Source organism: Camellia sinensis, chromosome 1 (assembly GCF_055761805.1).
Source record: "Camellia sinensis isolate YWXY chromosome 1, ASM5576180v1, whole genome shotgun sequence".
Classification (NCBI taxonomy): domain Eukaryota; kingdom Viridiplantae; phylum Streptophyta; class Magnoliopsida; order Ericales; family Theaceae; genus Camellia; species Camellia sinensis.
The window spans coordinates 64,211,781-64,230,731 of NC_138961.1; the positions used below are offsets into that span (position 1 = coordinate 64,211,781).

Sequence of the window (18,951 nt, forward strand, 5' to 3'; positions counted from 1 at the left end):
TACAGAGCGAAAACGTTATTTGTTAGATGTTGCTTGCACACTGATGTTTAATATACATGTCCCCAAACAATTTTGAGGTGATGTTCTCACGGCTTGTTTCCTTATTAACCGCATGCCCTCCAGTGTTGTACACACGTCTTCATATTATCAGTTATATCCCACATCGTCTCCTTTTCCCTTGTCACCTTGTGTTTTTGGATGTGTTGCCTTTGTTCATGTTCTTGACCTCGATTTGGATAAGTTTTCTCATTCTCCTCGTGCTCGCAAATGTGTGTTCTTAGGCTACTCTTGTACTCAGAAAGGGTATCGGTGCTATCATTCTGAGTCACGTTGATACGTTGTTAGTGTCGATGTTACCTTTTTTGAGTCCATTCCTTTTTTCTCCTTCTCTGGGCAACAGTTATCTACTGATCTTCTTTCTTGTAGTGAGGGGAAGCCGGCCTCCCTCACCTCTACTCTTCTGTCTTGTGATCCTTCCTCTTCCCTTTCTATATCTTCTCCCTCTAGTATCGCCTCTACCCCTCCTTTGCTGGTTTATCAGCGGTTTCAAGCTTGTCACATTGTGTCTTATGGCCTGACCAGTTCATCTCCTTCGTCTGAGGCTCCTGACTCCCCTGTTCTATCTACTGATGTGCCTTCTGATGATCGTCCTATTGCCCTTCGCAAAGGTAAACATACCTGCACTCAATGTTCTATTGCTAATTTTGTTTTTCATGCTCGCCTCTCTCCTAGTCTCCATTCCTTTGCTTGTAGCTTGTCTAGTATTACCATTCCCCGTTCATATCAACAAGCTATGTCCATCTCTGGTTGGAAGCATGCCATGGATGAGGAAATGCATGCCCTTCATAAGAATCAGATGTGGGAACTTACTCCTCTACCTTCTAGCAAATCTATTGTGAGTTGTCGTTGGATTTATACTGTTAAGTATCTTGTTGATGGGATTGTTGAGCGGCTTAAGGCTTGCTTGGTAGCCAAAGGCTACACAAACCTATGGTGTTGATTGCTTGGAGACTTCCTCTCTTGTGGCTCGTCTTAACTTTGTGCGGATCCTTCTCTCCGTTGCTGTTAGGTCTTGGCCTTTATATCAACTTGATATCAAGAATGCCTTTCTTTATGGCGATCTCCAAGAGAAAGTCTATATAGATCAACCCCTTGGATATGTTGTTCCCAATCATGAGCATCTTGTTTGTCGATTAGGGAAGGCTGTATGGTCTCAAGCTGTCCCCTCGTGCCTGGTTTGATCGTTTCAGTGCTGTTGTGATCGTCTATGGTTTTCGCTGTTCCACCTTTGATCACTTTGTCTTTGTTCGCCACTTGTCCATTGAGAGTATTGTTCTTATTACCTATGTTGATGATATAATCACTTCTGGGAGCGATTCCACTAGTATTGCTGATTTGAAGCAGTATTTGGGACAATAATTTCACACCAAAGACTTGGTTTATCTTTGGTATTTTCTTGGTATTGAAATTGCTCGCTCTTCTCAAGGATTATCTCTCTCCCAACGGAAGTATGTTCTTGATCTTCTCACTAAGACTGGCCTCTTAAGCACTCATCCTAGTGATACTCCCATGGATTCTAGTGTCAAACTTAATGGTGAAATTGGGGACTTGTTTCCTAATATTGGTTGTTATCGTTGGTTGGTTTAGAAGTTAATCAATCTCACTGTCACTCATTCCGATATTACGTATGCCGTGGGAGTGGTTAGTCAGTTTGTGCATGCTTTCCGCCAACCTCATTTTGCTGTTGTGTGTTGTATCTTGCAGTACTTGAAGAATGCTCCCGGTCGGGGTTTGCTCTATCGGCCATCTTCCTCGTTGTCTGTCACCGATTTCAGTGATGCTGATTAGGCTGGTAATAAGATTGACCGCCCCCTTCGGCTATTGTACCTTTATTGGTGGTAATTTTGTTATTTGGCGTAGCAAGAAATAGACTGTTGTTGCTCGTTCTAGTGTCGAGGCTGAGTACCTTGCCATGGCTCATACTGCTTCTGAGAAGTTCTGGATTCAGTCTCTTCTCTAAGGTTTTGGCTTTTCTGTTCCCACTCCTATGCGTATGTCTTCTGATAATCAGGCGGCTATCTTCATTGCTAACAATCTAGTGTTTCATGAACGAACCAAACATATAGAAGTTGATTGCCATTTCATTTGTGATCTCTTACTCCGCAAGCAACTTGTGACTTCTTATGTTCGTTCTGAAGACCAATTGGGTGATATTCTCACTAAATCTTTTTTCATTTCATCGTTTATTTGCCGAGTTGGGCATGTTTGATCTCTATGTTCCAACGTGAGGAGGAGTGTTTGAATAGTTATTATTTTCTATTTTATTGTTCTTATGTTAATATTTACTTAAGTTGAGGATACGATGGCCATATCACTCTATTAGGGTTTGTATATCTATTTTGCTGATGTAATTAATAGATTCATTCAAGATATATAAAAATTCTCTCTCTTCTCTTATCTCTTCTTCTTCCTCCTAAACCTTAACCCTAAATTGCATCATTATACATTCTAGCTACCTCATTTAAAAGTTTACGCTATAAAAGAGGGTGTAACTTTATACATTCAACATATCTTCTCATGTGTGGCCAATCTTTCCTCCATGTGGATTAAACATGTGCAAGTATTATAAGTATCAAGTATGCTGTGCAATTAAAACGAAATACAAAACCTTTGTGGTCTGGTACCATTATACAAAGTTGTGAGAGAGAGAGAGAGAGAGAGTCAAGGATCATTGTCATACTTAAACATGATTGCTGATTGCTTCACAGAGACATGCTTATGCTACGAGTGTTGTCAGCAAAATATTGTCTGGAGAGAAATCTTCATCCATGATTGTTGTTAATTATTATTATTATTGTTAAAATCCACCTACTCTCCACCTACTTCACCCACTTAAACCTACTCCACTAAACCTAACCCACTACACCACTACCACCTCACCTACTCCACTAAACCTAACCCACTACACCACTACCACCTCCACTTCACCTACTCCTTACCTACTACACACTCACCCTCTTCTATATATAGGAATCATGAATCATTGTAATAAATATCAATAATATCAATCATAATACATACAATTTCTCTCTATATCAATTTTTCTTACATGGTATCAGAGCCTTAAGATTTAGGCCTATACTCCTTTCTTTCCGGCGGGCAGCCGGCCGACAACCTTGCCTTCGCTGCCCGCTGGAATTTTTCTCCACATACCCATCTCAGTCTCATCAGTGGAAGAATTCATCAAGAGCTACTACTACCTCACAAGTTCCGTCTTTGTTAGCCTCATCAACCACATCATCTTCAAAAAAAAAAAAAAAAAAAAACCTTACCCAACAGCAGCAGCAGGCTAGAACCCAGCAACTTCCATCTCCAAGGGTGGTGGTGCCAGTGGAAGTGCGAGGACATCGACCTCCACTTCACAACCTGGCAATAAACCCACCGCCCAACCTTCTTCATTGTCTTCTCAGCAGCCCAAGAACTCCACATCAGTGCCAAGCCGGAAATCATCTCCGGTTGATGTCAGAAGTGTTCCATCAATACTTGGCCACCCCCATATTACCTCTTCAAGCCCTGGAACAACGTCTCAAATACAACAACAGTTGCCCAAACAGATGGTGCAGCAACAACAGCTATTCTTCTCTGCTCCATACCTGCAAACTAAAGGCCCTCATTCCAGATCCGCTTGACTCGGTGCTTCCTCGTCTCGCCGGCCTCCTCCGATTTTAACAACTCCGGTGAGGTTGGGAGCAGAGAGGCCTCCAGTTCCGGCGGCGGTCTATCTCGGCTGTGTACGAGACAGTCACTGGTCTTGGACCCAGAACAATGCAAACAAAATACCAAAAACAAACAAAGACCCAGATCCGAATCAGGCTGTTCTCTCTCTCCTTTCTTCACTTTTCCAACCCATGTGCACCTTTCTTTTATTATTATTATTATTTTTTTTTTCACCACCTTTAGTTGCTGCTTTATCGATTAATTAAATTATTGGATCCATGTCATTCTTACATCTGACAGTATTATCATACGCCACACCCACTCCATTTCTTTATGTTTTTCTTTTATTTCCTTCTTTCCACCCACTCTTGTTCCCCACTCATCGTTTTTTATATTTATTTTATTCCCTCTTTTGACAAGGACACGAACCACACACTGTTTTGCACACCCATCACCTTCTTTCCCTTATTTTATTTTTTATTACTTTAACCTTCCGAAATTTTTCTTCACCTTTATCCCCCACTTCATTTTATTTCTTATTATTATTCTTCTTTTCCACCAAAAAAAAAAAAAAAAAAACAAAACGACGCAGATGCACTGCACACCAAACTCAACGTCCTTTTATTCATCTCAGGGGATCCACCCCGATCACACTTTTACATCAAAAAAAAAAAAAACAAACAACCTCATCCACAGGCGGGATTTTTTCTTCTCTACTCTGCCGCTGGTCTTTTCTTCTTGCCTCCGTCCTGGGCGGCCCTTGCCGGTGTTGCCCCTGTGTTTCCCACTCCACTGGGCATGATCACTACTCCCTGCTCCTCCACTGCAGCATATGGCGGCCCTCCAAATCGGAACATCACGGTGGCCTTCCGCTTCAGCTCCTTATTTTCCGCCTTTAGCACACTTATCTCTGCTCGCGCATCCTTATACATGCGTTGGAGCAGAGCCAGCTGGGAGTTTAACTGCTGCACCTCATTTGCCCTACTCTGCAGCCGGTTCGACAAGTTTGTAACCGCAGTCATGGTTTCCACACATGACTTCAATGTATACTGATTGGCTTCCACATCCGACTGCACTGCCATTCTTTGCTCCACAGACCGCATCGGAAAGTTCAACGGAGCAAACTCCGGGGCGCTTGGTTGAGGTTCCAGTGCCACCGCACCAGTTCTTTCTCTTGTTGACTCGTTGAGGTCGGGAAAGAGGGTGAGCAGACCGCGGGAAGACGAAGCCATTTTTCTGGGCAACAGAGTGTTACAGAGTATCTTTCTCAGCAAAACGAAGAATTTTTCAGAGGTTTCTCTCAGTTTTTCTGTCTCAGCTTCTGCCTCAGCCTCAGCCTCCATCTTGGTTAAATAGCCGAGGCAGCCACGCGTATCGCGCGCCACTTGATGCCAGACGACAAACGGGCGCGCCAGCCAAGGTACTCACGTGCCTCGCCATCATATCTGGCACGCCTTTTTATGGATTGGGCACGCTTTTTGATGGCACGCCTTTTGAAAAATTGGGCACACCTTTTGAGGGTGCGACTTTTTAAGGGTCCGACAAGACTCTGTAAACTGTCCCGACATTGATTCCGGTTAGCTCCTTCATGGGTCCGACAAGACTCTGTAAACTGTCCCGACATTGATTCCGGTTAGTTTCTACAAGGGTCCGACAAGACTCTATAAACTGTCCCGACATTGATTCCGGTTAGCTCCTTCATGGGTCCGACAAGACTTTGTAAACTGTCCCGACATTGATTCCGGTTAGTTTCTACAAGGGTCCGACAAGACTCTGTAAACTGTCCCGACATTGATTCCGGTTAGTTTCTACAAGGGTCCAGCAAGACTCCGTAAACTGTCACCACAACTGTTACAACATTGTCTGCTACAACGGTCCGACATGACCCCATAAACTGTCTTCTACATCGGTCTGACACCGCCATCCAGTGTCCTCTACAACGTTATGACACCACCATCCAGTGTCTTCACCAATGGTCTGACACGACCATACAGTGTCTCTTATCCTCTTTTATTTTTATGTATTTTCTTGTTTTGTTACTCTCTCCAAACTCAAGTTGGTTAGTTCCTATCCCCCTTGAGTTTGCGGGGGCTGTTAAAATCCACCTACTCTCCACCTACTTCACCCACTTAAACCTACTCCACTAAACCTAACCCACTACACCACTACCACCTCACCTACTCCACTAAACCTAACCCACTACACCACTACCACCTCCACTTCACCTACTCCTTACCTACTACACACTCACCCTCTTCTATATATAGGAATCATGAATCATTGTAATAAATATCAATAATATCAATCATAATACATACAATTTCTCTCTATATCAATTTTTCTTACAATTATTTCTGCTCATACCAAGCCATATAAATGCATACATTAGGGTGCTAATTCTTTATAAATGACAGTCTTAACTTGCACTACTTAACAAAGTCAAAAAAGAGAATATTACAATTTTTTTCTAGCTCTTTACTCATTAAGTTCCTTTGAGGGGATATGATCAATATCTAAGGAAAAGCTTATATGGTATTAAATGGACTGAAAAACAATATTTGCCATCTTTCCAAGTGACTCTTAACGTGGACTGAACTGTCTATGTTTTTATTATCATTACAAACACAGCCTCATTTATTTCCTTTGAAATTTTAAATTGTATAAACTTATGAGTCTGGCCATAACAATTATTCCTTCAGCACTCAATATGTGATATGGAATTTGGATGCTTCATTATGCAGGTGCTCCAGTATCTACTGGATGATGTCTCTGAGTTTTTGTCAACGCGATTTATTATGCCAGAAGAGGGGAGAGATATCATAGAGGAAGACAAAGGCTGCATTAATGTACTTAAAGCTTTTATTGATTATATATCTGAAAGGGAGAGCGAAAATTTTCGTTCAAGGAGACATAACAATAAAGATGGTGTTACCCTGACTACCATTCATCAGGTTTTTCCTCTTTCTAAACAGCTAGATGTTTCCTTTTGTTTCCATGGAGATTCCTGTGTCTGTCAATGTAGATGTTTGAGAATACCCTTGGCTTACTTTCTTCACATCTCCCTTCTTTTCGTTTCTGTGCAGTCAAAAGGCCTGGAGTGGGATAATGTTTTCATAGTCAAGGTATCCTTGAGAAGTGACTTCTTCTACTGATGTTCATTTTGCATAATTGTCAGTAACCTAGCGGTTTTTTCAAAGTAACAATATGTAGTCTAATAGAGTATGTTGTATTGCATTTGCGGTTCCACTTCACCTAATGAAAAGTTTGGACTGGAGCATGGTATGACTCTTAGCTATTTATTCTCCATTATCTCTTGGGTGGTGAATTGCTGACAAATTTAGTTCCATCTGCTGAATTGGACATGTGCATTTCACATAATGGGAAGATTTCTCATTAGTTCTGACATTTGAAAGGCAAAACCACATTTAGGAAAGCCATGAGATGTACTTTACCATCAAATGGGGTCGGCTACATGAATCCAAGGCCCTCTGCTCCTTTCTTGAAATAAAATCATTTTCTGAAAGAAGTGACAGATTTGTTTTTTGTTCAATCAAAAGAAAATGTGGGTGGGATTTACGTAAGGTTCTATGTGTGGATTTCAACTTGTTGAGTTGCAAACTGTAGCGGTGGCCATGAACTGCACTAGCTTCTGTTGAGTCCCATGTCAGAAGAATGAATGAGCTGAACACAATAAATATCATAGGCTAGATGATTTGGGGGTGGACCTGGCTTGTTACTTGTATCATAGCAGACCTATGTACACAACCGTGTGGGCTCAGGTCACTGCTGTGTGTGTGATCCAGAACGGCTATTAAGAAATCCGTTCAACTATATTGATCTCAAAACCAGAAATTATGGAGAATTGATCCAATAGAAAAGATCAAAGATATCAAGAAGAATAAAAATATAGAAACAAAAAGAACAAGGGTCAAAACCCTAATAAATAAATTACATAGTTTTTAAGTTTCCCTTCATCCCACGCCTTTCCATTCCCCATCAGTGTGGTTGCTCTGTTTGGCTTTCCATTCCCCTCCTGGATTAATTGTGGTGTTTGAGCCTCTTGATATTGTAGATTACCCCTTTTGGAGGACACAGTAGATTACATAAACTGGATTGGGAATTGAAGCCTATATATATATATATATAGAGAGAGAGAGAGAGAGAGAGATTGAAGTGATTCTTGATTACCTAATGGAAAAAAGGAAAGGAAGAAAGAAGTGGCATGTTATGATACAAATGGAAAGAAAGTGAACATTAGAATGTGGTGTAATGTACTTGGTATAAAATAGAATCTCTGTGATGAGCTTTGAAAGCTTTTAATCTATTGATAATTTATTTGAAAAAAATATTTATTATTTAAGTTACTTCACCTGGTTAGTTTGATTAGAAGATCACTTGTAATGTTGAGCTCAAATTTGGTGGTAAAAGGATTGTTACTGGCGGCTGCAGAGTAACATTTTTATATATACATATATTGTTGTATTAATATTCATATCAATGTATACATACACATATTTAAGACGTGCACACACCTTGTCCTATCTTTGGCCAAAATTTTGTTGTTACTTGTAAAATTGTGATTAACATGTCAGTTTAAAATGAATAAAAGACATCATCATTTCTGTTGGAAGTTGTCAAGCAATAATCTAATGCTTAAATGAATGCCCCAGGTGAATGAATCTGAAATCCCTTTGTTGCATGAATTCAATGGTGTTCTGAAGGAAAATTGCAATTCAATTGAGGTAAACATATTCTCTCATGAATTTTTTTTTGTTCACTGTGTCATGCTTTCCCCCCCCCCCCCCCCCCCCTTTTTCCAAATATCAATGTTTGTGTGGTACTCAACTAGTTTTGTTTTGTTTTTAAATATATATGTACTATTAGGAGGAGCGGCGATTGCTATATGTGGCGATGACTCGTGCTCGGAAAAAACTTTTCATTCTTTATGTTATTATGGACTCAAATTGGCAGGTTTGATCTGTATAACAATTCTGTTTTACTTTTTGGTTCTTATTCTTTTTCTGAACATCAGTGTGATTCATTCCAGATGCTTCAGCCATCACGGTTTTTAAAAGAAATTCCTGATCATCTTCGAGAGATCCAGGTGTGTTTTACTGTGCAATCATTGTTTGTCAATTTTGAAGGTATCTAGGAGATGAAGAATCACGTTTTATTGCTTAGTGGCTTGCTTGGGATGCTTGCTGTTTATTTTATTATTCTTGAGTTAATTTATAATTGCAATATGTTCTTCAGCGATATCTTCTTGGGTTTAAGATAACTCACTGTTAAAATCCACCCACTACACCACCTCCACTTCACCTACTCCACTAAACCTAACCCACTACACCACTATCACCTCCACTTCACCTACTCCACTAAACTTAACCCACTACACCACTACCACCTCCACTTCACCTACTCCACCTACCACCTACTACCACCTACTCTTCTATATATAGGAATCATTGTAACATATCAATAAATCAATCAATAATACATCAATTTTTTACATGGTATCAGAGCAAGGTTAAGACCTTAGTATTTCTCGCTTCACCGGCGGGCGGCAACCTCGCCTTGGCCGCCCGCCGGACCTCAACCTAGTCCGCTAGAATTTTCTACACATACCTTGAAATTTCTTCGAGTCCACCACCTTCAATAAACCTTTGTGCTGCCGCCACCCAAAAGTTCTTCCCACACCCTGAAACGGATTATGATGCTGCTCGGGTTCATGACAGTCCTCATCTCTTATAAGATTAACGTGAACTGAGGATCTTCTATCCGCAGGCTCGAGCTCTTTTGGACACTCAGACTTTGTAATGCTCTCCATGAAAGGTGCATTTCCAGGTTCATCCAACCTCCGCAAAGGGCCATCATTTACAGTAAAACCGTTTCTCCAGCAAACAATGTTGTGAATGACTGCCTCAAGCTGTTGAGGCACAGGAGCAGACGGTATTGTTTCTCCTAAAAGTAATCTTTCAGTTCCAGTAAAGCTTCTTGAGCTTGAAGATGGACGAGAGTTCTCAAGGGGCACTAACCCAACTTTATTTTGAACCCATCACACTGATGTTTTTCATATAATTCATCTACAAATATTTTTTATCTATTTTCTTTATCCCTTGTTTTCTTTCATTTTATTTTTTTCTTTAAAAAAAAAAAAAAAAAAAAAAATCCTTCAAACACCATTCCTGGATTTAACAAAACCGTGGGCCCCGAAACCACGTGACCCACTTTCCTTATTTTCCCACTCTTTCGTTTTGATTTCACATATTTTCTTATTATTTCTTGCTTTATTTTTCTTTCACATTATTTTTAATTTTTTTCACATTCCATTCATACCATATAAATTTGCACAACAAACCATATTTTATTCATCTCAGGGATCCACCCCGATCACAATTTTACACAAAAAAAAAAAAAAAAAAAAAAACACACCAAAAGATTTGTTTTTCTGCAGACGGCCACCCACCGGCCTCATTTCTTCGCCTATTCCGCCGGTCTTTTCTTCTTGCCTCCGTCCTGGGCGGTCCTTGACGGTGTTGCCTCCGTGCTTCCTCGACCACCAAGCAAGTTTCCTCCTCCCTGCTCCTCCACTACAGCATATGGTGGCCCTCCAAATCGGAACATCACGGTGGCCTTCCGCTTCAGCTCCTTGTTTTCTGCCTTCAGCACACTTATCTCTGCTCGCGCATCCTTATACATGCGCTGGAGCAGAGCCAGTTGGGAGTTTAACTGTTGCACCTCATTTGTCCTGCTCTGCAGCCGGTGCGACAAGTTTGTGACCGCAGTCATGGTTTCCACACATGACTTCAGAGTATACTGATTGGCCTCAATATCAGTTTGCACCGCCATTTTTTGCTCCACCGACCGCATCGGAAAGTTCAACGGAGCAAAACCAGAGGTGTTTGGTTGAGGTTCACTGGCCACCGCACCAGTTATTTCTCTTGTGGGCTCGTTCAGTTCTGGAAAGAGCGTGAGCAGACCACGGGAAGAGGAGCCCATGTTCTGGGTAGCTGGACGGGAAGAAGAGGCCATGTTGCTGAGTGTTTCAGAGACGGGTTGGTTACAGAGTCTTACAGAGACACTCTCTCAGCAAAAGGAACTATCTCTCTCAGCAACACGAAGAGTTTTTTTTTCAGAGTTTTTTAGCGGGTTTTCTGCCTCAGCCTCAGCCTCCGCTTCGATTTATAAAGACCTTGACGAAGAGGCAAACACGCGCATCATGAGTCGCTCGGCGCTCGCCGACAACTTGGCACGCCTTTTGATGGCACGTCTTTTTATGGATTGGGCACGCCTTTTGATGGCACGCCTTTTTATGGATTAGGAATGCCTTTTGATGGCACGCCTTTTGAAAGATTGGGCACACCTTTTGAGGGTGCGACTTTTTAAGGGTCCGACAAGACTCTGTAAACTGTCCCGACATTGATTCCGGTTAGCTCCTTCAAGGGTCCGACAAGACTCTGTAAACTGTCCCGACATTGATTCCGGTTAGCTCCTTCAAGGGTCCGACAAGACCCTGTAAACTGTCCCGACATTGATTCCGGTTAGCTCCTTCATGGGTCCGACAAGACTCTGTAAACTGTCCCGACATTGATTTCGGTTAGTTTCTACAAGGGTCCAGCAAGACTCCGTAAACTGTCTCAACAACTGTCAGAACATTGTCTGCTACAACGGTCCGACATGACCCCATAAACTGTCTTCTACATCGGTCTGACACCGCCATCCAGTGTCCTCTACACCGTTATGACACCACCATACAGTGTCCTCTACAACGTTATGACACCCCCATACAGTGTCCTCTACAACGTTATGACACCACCATCCAGTGTCTTCACCAATGGTCTGACACGACCATACAGTGTCACCTATCCTCTTTTATTTTTATGTATTTTCTTGTTTTGTTACTCTCTCCAAACTCAAGTTGGTTAGTTCCTATCCCCCTTGAGTTTGCGGGGGGCTGTTAAAATCCACCCACTACACCACCTCCACTTCACCTACTCCACTAAACCTAACCCACTACACCACTATCACCTCCACTTCACCTACTCCACTAAACTTAACCCACTACACCACTACCACCTCCACTTCACCTACTCCACCTACCACCTACTACCACCTACTCTTCTATATATAGGAATCATTGTAACATATCAATAAATCAATCAATAATACATCAATTTTTTACACTCACGTAAGAAGTGGATCACAATATTTAGTTGTATGATCAAAAGAAGAAATTAAGCACAACCAAAATGTCAAAGTGGAGGAATTTGAATTCTAACCATGAATATAAGTTTCAAAACAAGAAAAAAAAAGAAGAAGAAACGATTCCACTGTAATTGTATTACCAAAGTTATTCTTGTAACTTGAAAGCAGTGCTAAAATGAGAAGTACTACACTTTTTCACAATTCAAAATGAATTTTCTTTTTTTCTTTATTGTATATAAACTTCAATATAATTGGCTATCAAGGAAAAAAAATATTTGAAACTAAAAGATGAGTTGATGATCAGATGGTGTGGGGGGGAAACTTAAGTATGCAATGTGTTTGGACGGCAGAAGTATGAGTGGGTTGGTTCATTGGATGACCTATAACTTTTCAAGGTGTCAATGGAAAAAGTTTCCATAGGCTTGGAAGTTGGAAGTTGATACGAAAAGTTTTACTCCTTTTTTTCTTGGCTTTTCTTTTTTCAAGTTAGGAAAGGATGAATAATAGGAGAGAAAGAGAACCCAAGGGAGTGTGGCAATTTGGTAAGGCCTTGAGGCATAATCCTTGAGGTCCCAAGTTCCACTCTTCCTAGGGCCAGCCACCCGGGCAACAACACATATGGTTTCGTAGGACGAACTTTCCAGGCTTGAGCAAATTGTATCCAGTGTAAGGAGTGTGGGTTCGAATCCTCGCTTATGTGCAAGTCCGCGACTTATCGTTATATAGTTGAGTGGCCTTGCTATGTAGCACCGTCTAAGAGTGGCCTCTGGGGCCTCGGCTCCCTAGGGTTTAGCCCCAGAGGTCACCCCTCTGTGGTTAGGCCTTTTAATAATAGGAGAGAGAGAATTCATAAAGGACAAATAGTAGAAGACCAATTCAAGTTTGCATGATTATTTGTTTGGAATTTATCCATTTGGATTTTAGATTGTGAAAAAGAATGGTGTGCTATGGTTGATTTAGATTGATAGGGATGTTTGTCCCTTATTGCATGTTGTTTCTGAAAGCACCACATGCACATGCCATTACTGTTGAAACTCATTTGGCAATCATTTTTTACTTCTAACCTGTATTTACGATTCAAAAGTGTGGGTTCAATTTCTTTTCATGCTGGTTTATGTTTTAATACTTCCTGAGGTTAGCTAAATCTGTTGTTGCTGCTGTTTTTTCTTTTTCCTTTCTGGATTTGAAGTCTGAGCTGAATTCAAAAGATCTACAAGAGAAGGACCAACAAATTCAAACTGGAACTGCTGAAATTCCTGCTGGTCTATCAAGAGAAACGGAATCTTCTGACGTAGATATAGTGCTGAAGGATACTGTCAAGATTCCAGTCCATGAAGGTTCCAAAGAGTCGATGGAATCAATGGAGGCATGCTACGGGAATAGTTTTTTGAAAAGGTCTTTCTCCAAGTAGTGGGATTGTCAGATTAATATGTCAATATAAACCATTTCATATTGATCAAGATTGCTTTTCTTAGACTAACATCTGCTTGATTTATCTATGCCGGTTCACAGATTCATTGTAGAGGACCGAGCAGTTGTTTCCCATTTATTCCATCAATGGGCCAAGAAGCCAGCATTTCAAGACGCAAAGAGGTTACTTGACAAGGTGAATCCTTTATTACATCCCTTTTTTTCAAATTTCTGGAAAGCATTGTTTATTTTTTTACTCTTATTTTGCCTAACTATTTATGTAATTTCTTCTTTTGATTCCCTTTAAATCCATGCAGGAGTGTTCTGTATATGTGAATGTAATCTTTGGTTTTCAGTCTTTTGTTCAGTTTGACTTCTTCCTTATTTCCTTGTTACTGTTTCTTCTTCCTGAACCATGGTACTTGAATTCAACCAATTCATGCAGTCTGATAGCCAAGCATATGGTCTGAAATATACCAATGTTTTTTATTGAAATTGGCATGCAAACTCTTCTGCATCAGCTACTCTTTTGTTTATGCCTGGCTTGCAGAACTTGATGAATTTACATCATCAAAATTGCATTCCCTAAAATGTAGTTCTGTGAGTTGAATGGTGAAGGGCCTGACCTTGGCCACAGCTATGAAATTTTAAATTTGTTTAAGAAAAGAGTATGCCCATGAGTTTGGCTGTAGCGATGAACTTACAGGTTGTTTATGTAAAGTGTATTGTTAGTTTGGCAGTACTGCCAAATGGGAAATCTTTGTTGTAGTTGGTACCATTTAAGGTATTACTCCTTGACACTGGTGCAGCTTAGTGCCGTTTGGTGGTAGACTCGTATAAAAGAATGCCTTTATTAGTAACATTTCATTTACTGTGTTGTGTACCTAAAAAATAATGTCCACTCTTTGTTAGGTCTTTGCTCACCTGCCCTGGCCACACCAGTTATCCAATTGTCTTTTGTTATTACTCGATGGATTTCCTTATTTTTCTTTCTGGTTTCCTTTGTTAAGTACTGATGTAGTCTCTTTGGTACCAAGCAGCAATGTGAGTTCATATTGTTGCTGATAATCGTGGCATATCTACAGGAGATATTTTTCTAACTTTATTGCCCTCTTGCTAGTGTTGTTATGCGGTTGGATGGCTGGATTCTCTATCAATGCTGTCTTTCAACAGATCATCTATCAATGTTTTATCAGTAGTAACAACAGCTTGTTGCGTATGCATTCCACTTCTACCCGTTAAAATTTTTTATGAGGTGTTAATAGCAGTTCTGTCTCAACTTTTGAGACATTTTTTCCACACCAAGAATTGGTCTTGGGCTTTTTTCCAGTGAACTCATCGTTTCCATGCTTTTATATTCCCGTGTACATTTGACAGCTTTTGTTTTCCTGATTGACCTTGCATTTTATGTTTGTCTCTGGTGTATTTACAGGTTGGCTTCGCAATTGACGAACGCTTGAGAGTCAAGAAAAGCACACACAAGGTTGTTTTGACTTTATTTTTTTTCATCTTATCAGCAACTATTTCTCTCTTGCTTTCTGCTTTTTTAATTCATATCATTCTTGCGGTCATAGCCTGCCATTCTGTTTAAGCTTTCTAGCCAGCTATTTTTGCTGTGAACCCTCTTGATTTACCTGTGAAACTAATATTAGTCTCACATTACCTGCTCATGAACACATGCTGCTAGGACTTGTTTGATACATGTCTCCTAAAAGCACAAAATTGTCATGACCCTTCCAACTATAAATCCTGAAAAAGATAATTCCACAGATTCTGGTTTTTCGACATATGGATTCTAAGGATAACCCCTAAACGAAAGCTCTACAGAAACCAGGGATGAAAAAGGAGTCTTTGGGCAGTCAAGAGATGTGATAGTTATACAGGAAAGATATGTAAAAAAAATCTCAGATTTAACCATGTATTCTGGATGGCTTAACAATAGTTTACCGAGGGTTTAAACTTCGAAAAATTGGACAGTTAGTCAAACAGAACTCAAGGTTCTCAGCCAATAAAATCAATTTACACTAGTGTCTGCTATAGTTCCTGAAGTTTCTATGATGAATTATTCTACAAACATACAGGCACATGCTATGACACATGTAATTATGTTCATGTATGCATATTCAGTTTCATAGTATCAGCAAAATGACTCTTGCATGACATGCCAGGATGTTATGCGTGAACTAAAGTCCTGCTTAAAGTGTGATGAGGCATTTCAATATGCACAATATGTGAGTTCTCTTCTCTTCTAAAAAATATTAGTTGAAGCTTATCATAGCTTTTGTTCAAAAATAGACAATTATTGTTGTTAGTTGTTTAATTTATTTATTATTGTTATTACTGGCATAGGTTCTGAGGTGGGAACAAATACCTGCTGATAAGCGTGCTCATTTGATGAGGGAGAAACAGGTAAGTTTTTCAGCTCATAATTCACTATCTCTGAGGCATACGGCGTGTGAATGTGCAGGATAGGTTCACTAAGATTACTAAGATTGAAAACGTGAAATTATGTATCACAAAATGGTTTCTTAAAATATAAGATGGATTCACTATTTTTGGTGTCTTGAAGGTTTTTTTAGCCTGTTTGAGGTTCTAATTAATCTGTGTTAAGCATATCCTTGATTAATGACAAAGAGCTCTAAACTCTTCGGTGTTTATGTAATTCTCCACATTCTTAGCAGTAATTTTTCAGAAATTAAACTTGTCAATTTAAATAATATCAGACATTTCCATATTGATCCATGATAGAACACACAATTAATAAGTTCTTCAAATTACACTATCTATGCTCATGCACACATGCAGTCAAACTCAGACGAGAATATTTGTTGTACCCATTTTGTCATATGTTTTCTTTATGTGTCTGTAATATCTCTTCCAGTAATATTGTATAATTGTTCATTACTGTTGAAAAACAAAGGGATTGCAAGCGTTACGCCTCAGGTCATAAGCTTTTGCCTGGCATACTATAAAGAAATGGTTGTTTTATCTCTTGCATATTAGTATAAAGATTACTTTTTCTGCCCTCGTCAATAATTTGAAGCATTATTTATTTTTATTTTTTTGCCTTCTAGGAACATTTTCAGAAACTAAGGATTGAGAATGCAATGGGTTCATCTGCCCCCACCTCTAAACAGGTGACATCTATTCTCTACTAAATAACTTATGTCTGGTATTAGCCTCCTTTCATGGCAAATACAAAATACATATGACAATAGCCTATAAAAGTAAATCTTCTTTTTTTTGTCCTTACAAGTTTATGAAATAAACTTTTCATAAACATGGCATATAATTTATTGATTTCTATGTTATGTTTCTGTTTCCTTGTGTTGAATATTTTAAACAGCATAACAAGAAATTACATACTGATGCATAGTTTATGTTTTCATTAGCCGAAAACCAATATAGGTCTTAAATATATTTTTCCTCACCAAGACTGTACAAAGCTACAAACAGAATATTTATACAAATGACATGGCTCACAGTGGTAGTGTCATTTGAAAATAAATGACCCATCAATGTGCTCATAATTTCAAAATTTTACCACCACATTGTTACATTGTCTTGGGTAGAACTCACCCTAAAAGCTAGTTGTTAAGGTGAGGGTGCCCTCACCCTTTAGTACTCAGGCTATGTGAGACTTCACTTCACACCCTCTCTCCCGCCCAACATGCTCACTCGGCAGCACTTGTGGCGTGCAAGCTAGGGACACGCACCCTACCCATCCCTGAGTACCCTGACTTTGATACCAGGTTACACGATCTTGGGTAGAACTCACCCAAGGCCGGCCCTGGGCATAGGCCCACCAGGCCATGACCTAGGGCCCCTCAAAATAGAGCTAAAAAAGGGGTCCCTCCTATTATAGTTTAGTGTAACATATTAGATATGTTTTAAGTTTAAAAAAAAAATTGAAAAGACCCAAATTAACTTAAAATAAATTGACCCATTAAAAAATTGAAAGGCCCATTCAAAATTAAAAGGGCCAAAAAAAAAAAAAAGACCCCCTCCTATTATAGTTTATTGTAATATATTAGGTATGTTTTAAGTCCAAAAAAAATTAAAGGTCCAAATTAATTTAAAATAAATTGACCCATTAAAAAATTGAAAGACCCATTCAAAATTGACACAAATCTTTTGTCATTTACCTTCAAAAAAAAAATTTCATTCAATGAGAAAGATAATGTGAAGGGCTCCAAAAATTTATTAGTTGATTATTGGCTTTGGGCCCCGAAAATCTCAGGGCCGGACATAGGCTCACCACAAAAGTTTGCTGTTAAGGTGAGGGTAAGGTGAGGGTACCCTCACACTTACATGCTTAATATTACTTTAGTACTCGGGCAATACGAGACTTCACTTTACACACATCATTCTAAGTGAGATTTCTATATAAAAAACTGTTTTAATGTTCTTTTCCCCCAAGTCCACCTCCTCAATTTCAAGGTCCTTTACATGTCCATGAAGTTATCAAAAAAAAAAAACAAACTCCATTTTTACTTTTTATCATTTTTTTTCATTCTAACCTTATGTTTAGGAGTTGCCTAGTTGTTTCAACCATATTCTTATTTGCAGTGACTTAAAAATGAGTGACATATGAATATAAAAAGATGTTTGGTTACACTGTTGAAAGAGTATAAAATATTTTGCTTATCCAAAACTTTTATCACTTCATGTTGGATTTTTCATCTTTCTTCCTATGATATATGTTCTCTTGGTCACTAAAAGAGCTTGTAAGCATGGGAAGACTGCTGAGGATTCCCCATCTGTTATTATATTTCATGTCAAGTTCGATCAAAATTGACTTCTATTACTTTGGCCTCGCTTGGGCTATTTTTTTCTTCATGGATGCCAGATTGCTTATTTACAGAGCTTGGGATGCACGGTGGTCCCTTCATCACGTCTCCATGCGTCTCGTTTGATTGAGGAATACAAATCATTGTAGCAAATTTTGATAGTTTTGCCTTCATTTTCTTTCTTCTTTTGTTTTTTGCCTCAATTTCCAAACTGAGGTTTTATTTATAGAAGAATAACTTTTCGGACAATTTTTTTTTTGTTACTGACTTGTTTCAAAATTGTTGTAGACTATTAACAAGTGATGGAATTGGACCTTAAGAAATGTTAATAAGGGCAATGTGATTTTTCTAAATGCATGAGATTATGCTGTGAATTGGGAGCAAAGTATTAACATCAACAATGAGTATATGGATAATAGCATTAAATTTTTTATTATTATTTAGTGATCTATTATTCCAATAGGCATGTACTAGTTGATTGAACACAGGGAGCACATAATATATGTTGCAACTTAGGGTTTAGTATAACAACAATGCATAGTTGTGTACAAACCATTTCAACCATTCAATAGTAGTAACTAATAATCATGTTTTAGTTCAACAAACATATTCCTCATGACATTTATACACCAATGCTAATTAGTTTGAAAAGGTTGAAAGGGAAACGAAATTAGTGGAACCAAGAAATTTCCTCTAAACATATTAACATAGTACAATAACCTTCACCAATAGTTATATGTTTTCCACCCCTAGATTCAGAAACAACACATGGTCAATCACTTTCAAGAAAAAATAGAAATAACTCGAGCGCATAGCACCATTAATAATT

The 18,951-nt window shown here is 39.2% G+C and overlaps 1 protein-coding gene across 2 annotated transcripts in view; it reads left to right on the forward strand.

Moving 5' to 3' along the window:
• Nucleotides 1–18,475, forward strand: part of SRS2 (P-loop containing nucleoside triphosphate hydrolases superfamily protein) — a 59,595-nt gene extending 41,120 nt beyond the window's left edge. The window contains exons 18-30 of one of the 2 annotated variants that reach the window (XM_082878518.1): nt 6,459–6,668; nt 6,801–6,839; nt 8,388–8,459; nt 8,602–8,688; nt 8,765–8,821; nt 13,112–13,317; nt 13,435–13,528; nt 14,453–14,548; nt 14,765–14,815; nt 15,501–15,563; nt 15,682–15,741; nt 16,407–16,469; nt 18,182–18,475. In XM_082878518.1, the coding sequence (XP_082734644.1) occupies nt 6,459–6,668; nt 6,801–6,839; nt 8,388–8,459; nt 8,602–8,688; nt 8,765–8,821; nt 13,112–13,317; nt 13,435–13,528; nt 14,453–14,548; nt 14,765–14,815; nt 15,501–15,563; nt 15,682–15,741; nt 16,407–16,469; nt 18,182–18,271 (1,188 nt within the window). In that variant the 3' untranslated portion in view covers nt 18,272–18,475. The remainder of the gene's footprint in view (nt 1–6,458; nt 6,669–6,800; nt 6,840–8,387; nt 8,460–8,601; nt 8,689–8,764; nt 8,822–13,111; nt 13,318–13,434; nt 13,529–14,452; nt 14,549–14,764; nt 14,816–15,500; nt 15,564–15,681; nt 15,742–16,406; nt 16,470–18,181) is intronic. The other variant, XM_082878524.1, reaches the window with a different exon arrangement.
• Nucleotides 18,476–18,951: the final 476 nt, after the last annotated feature.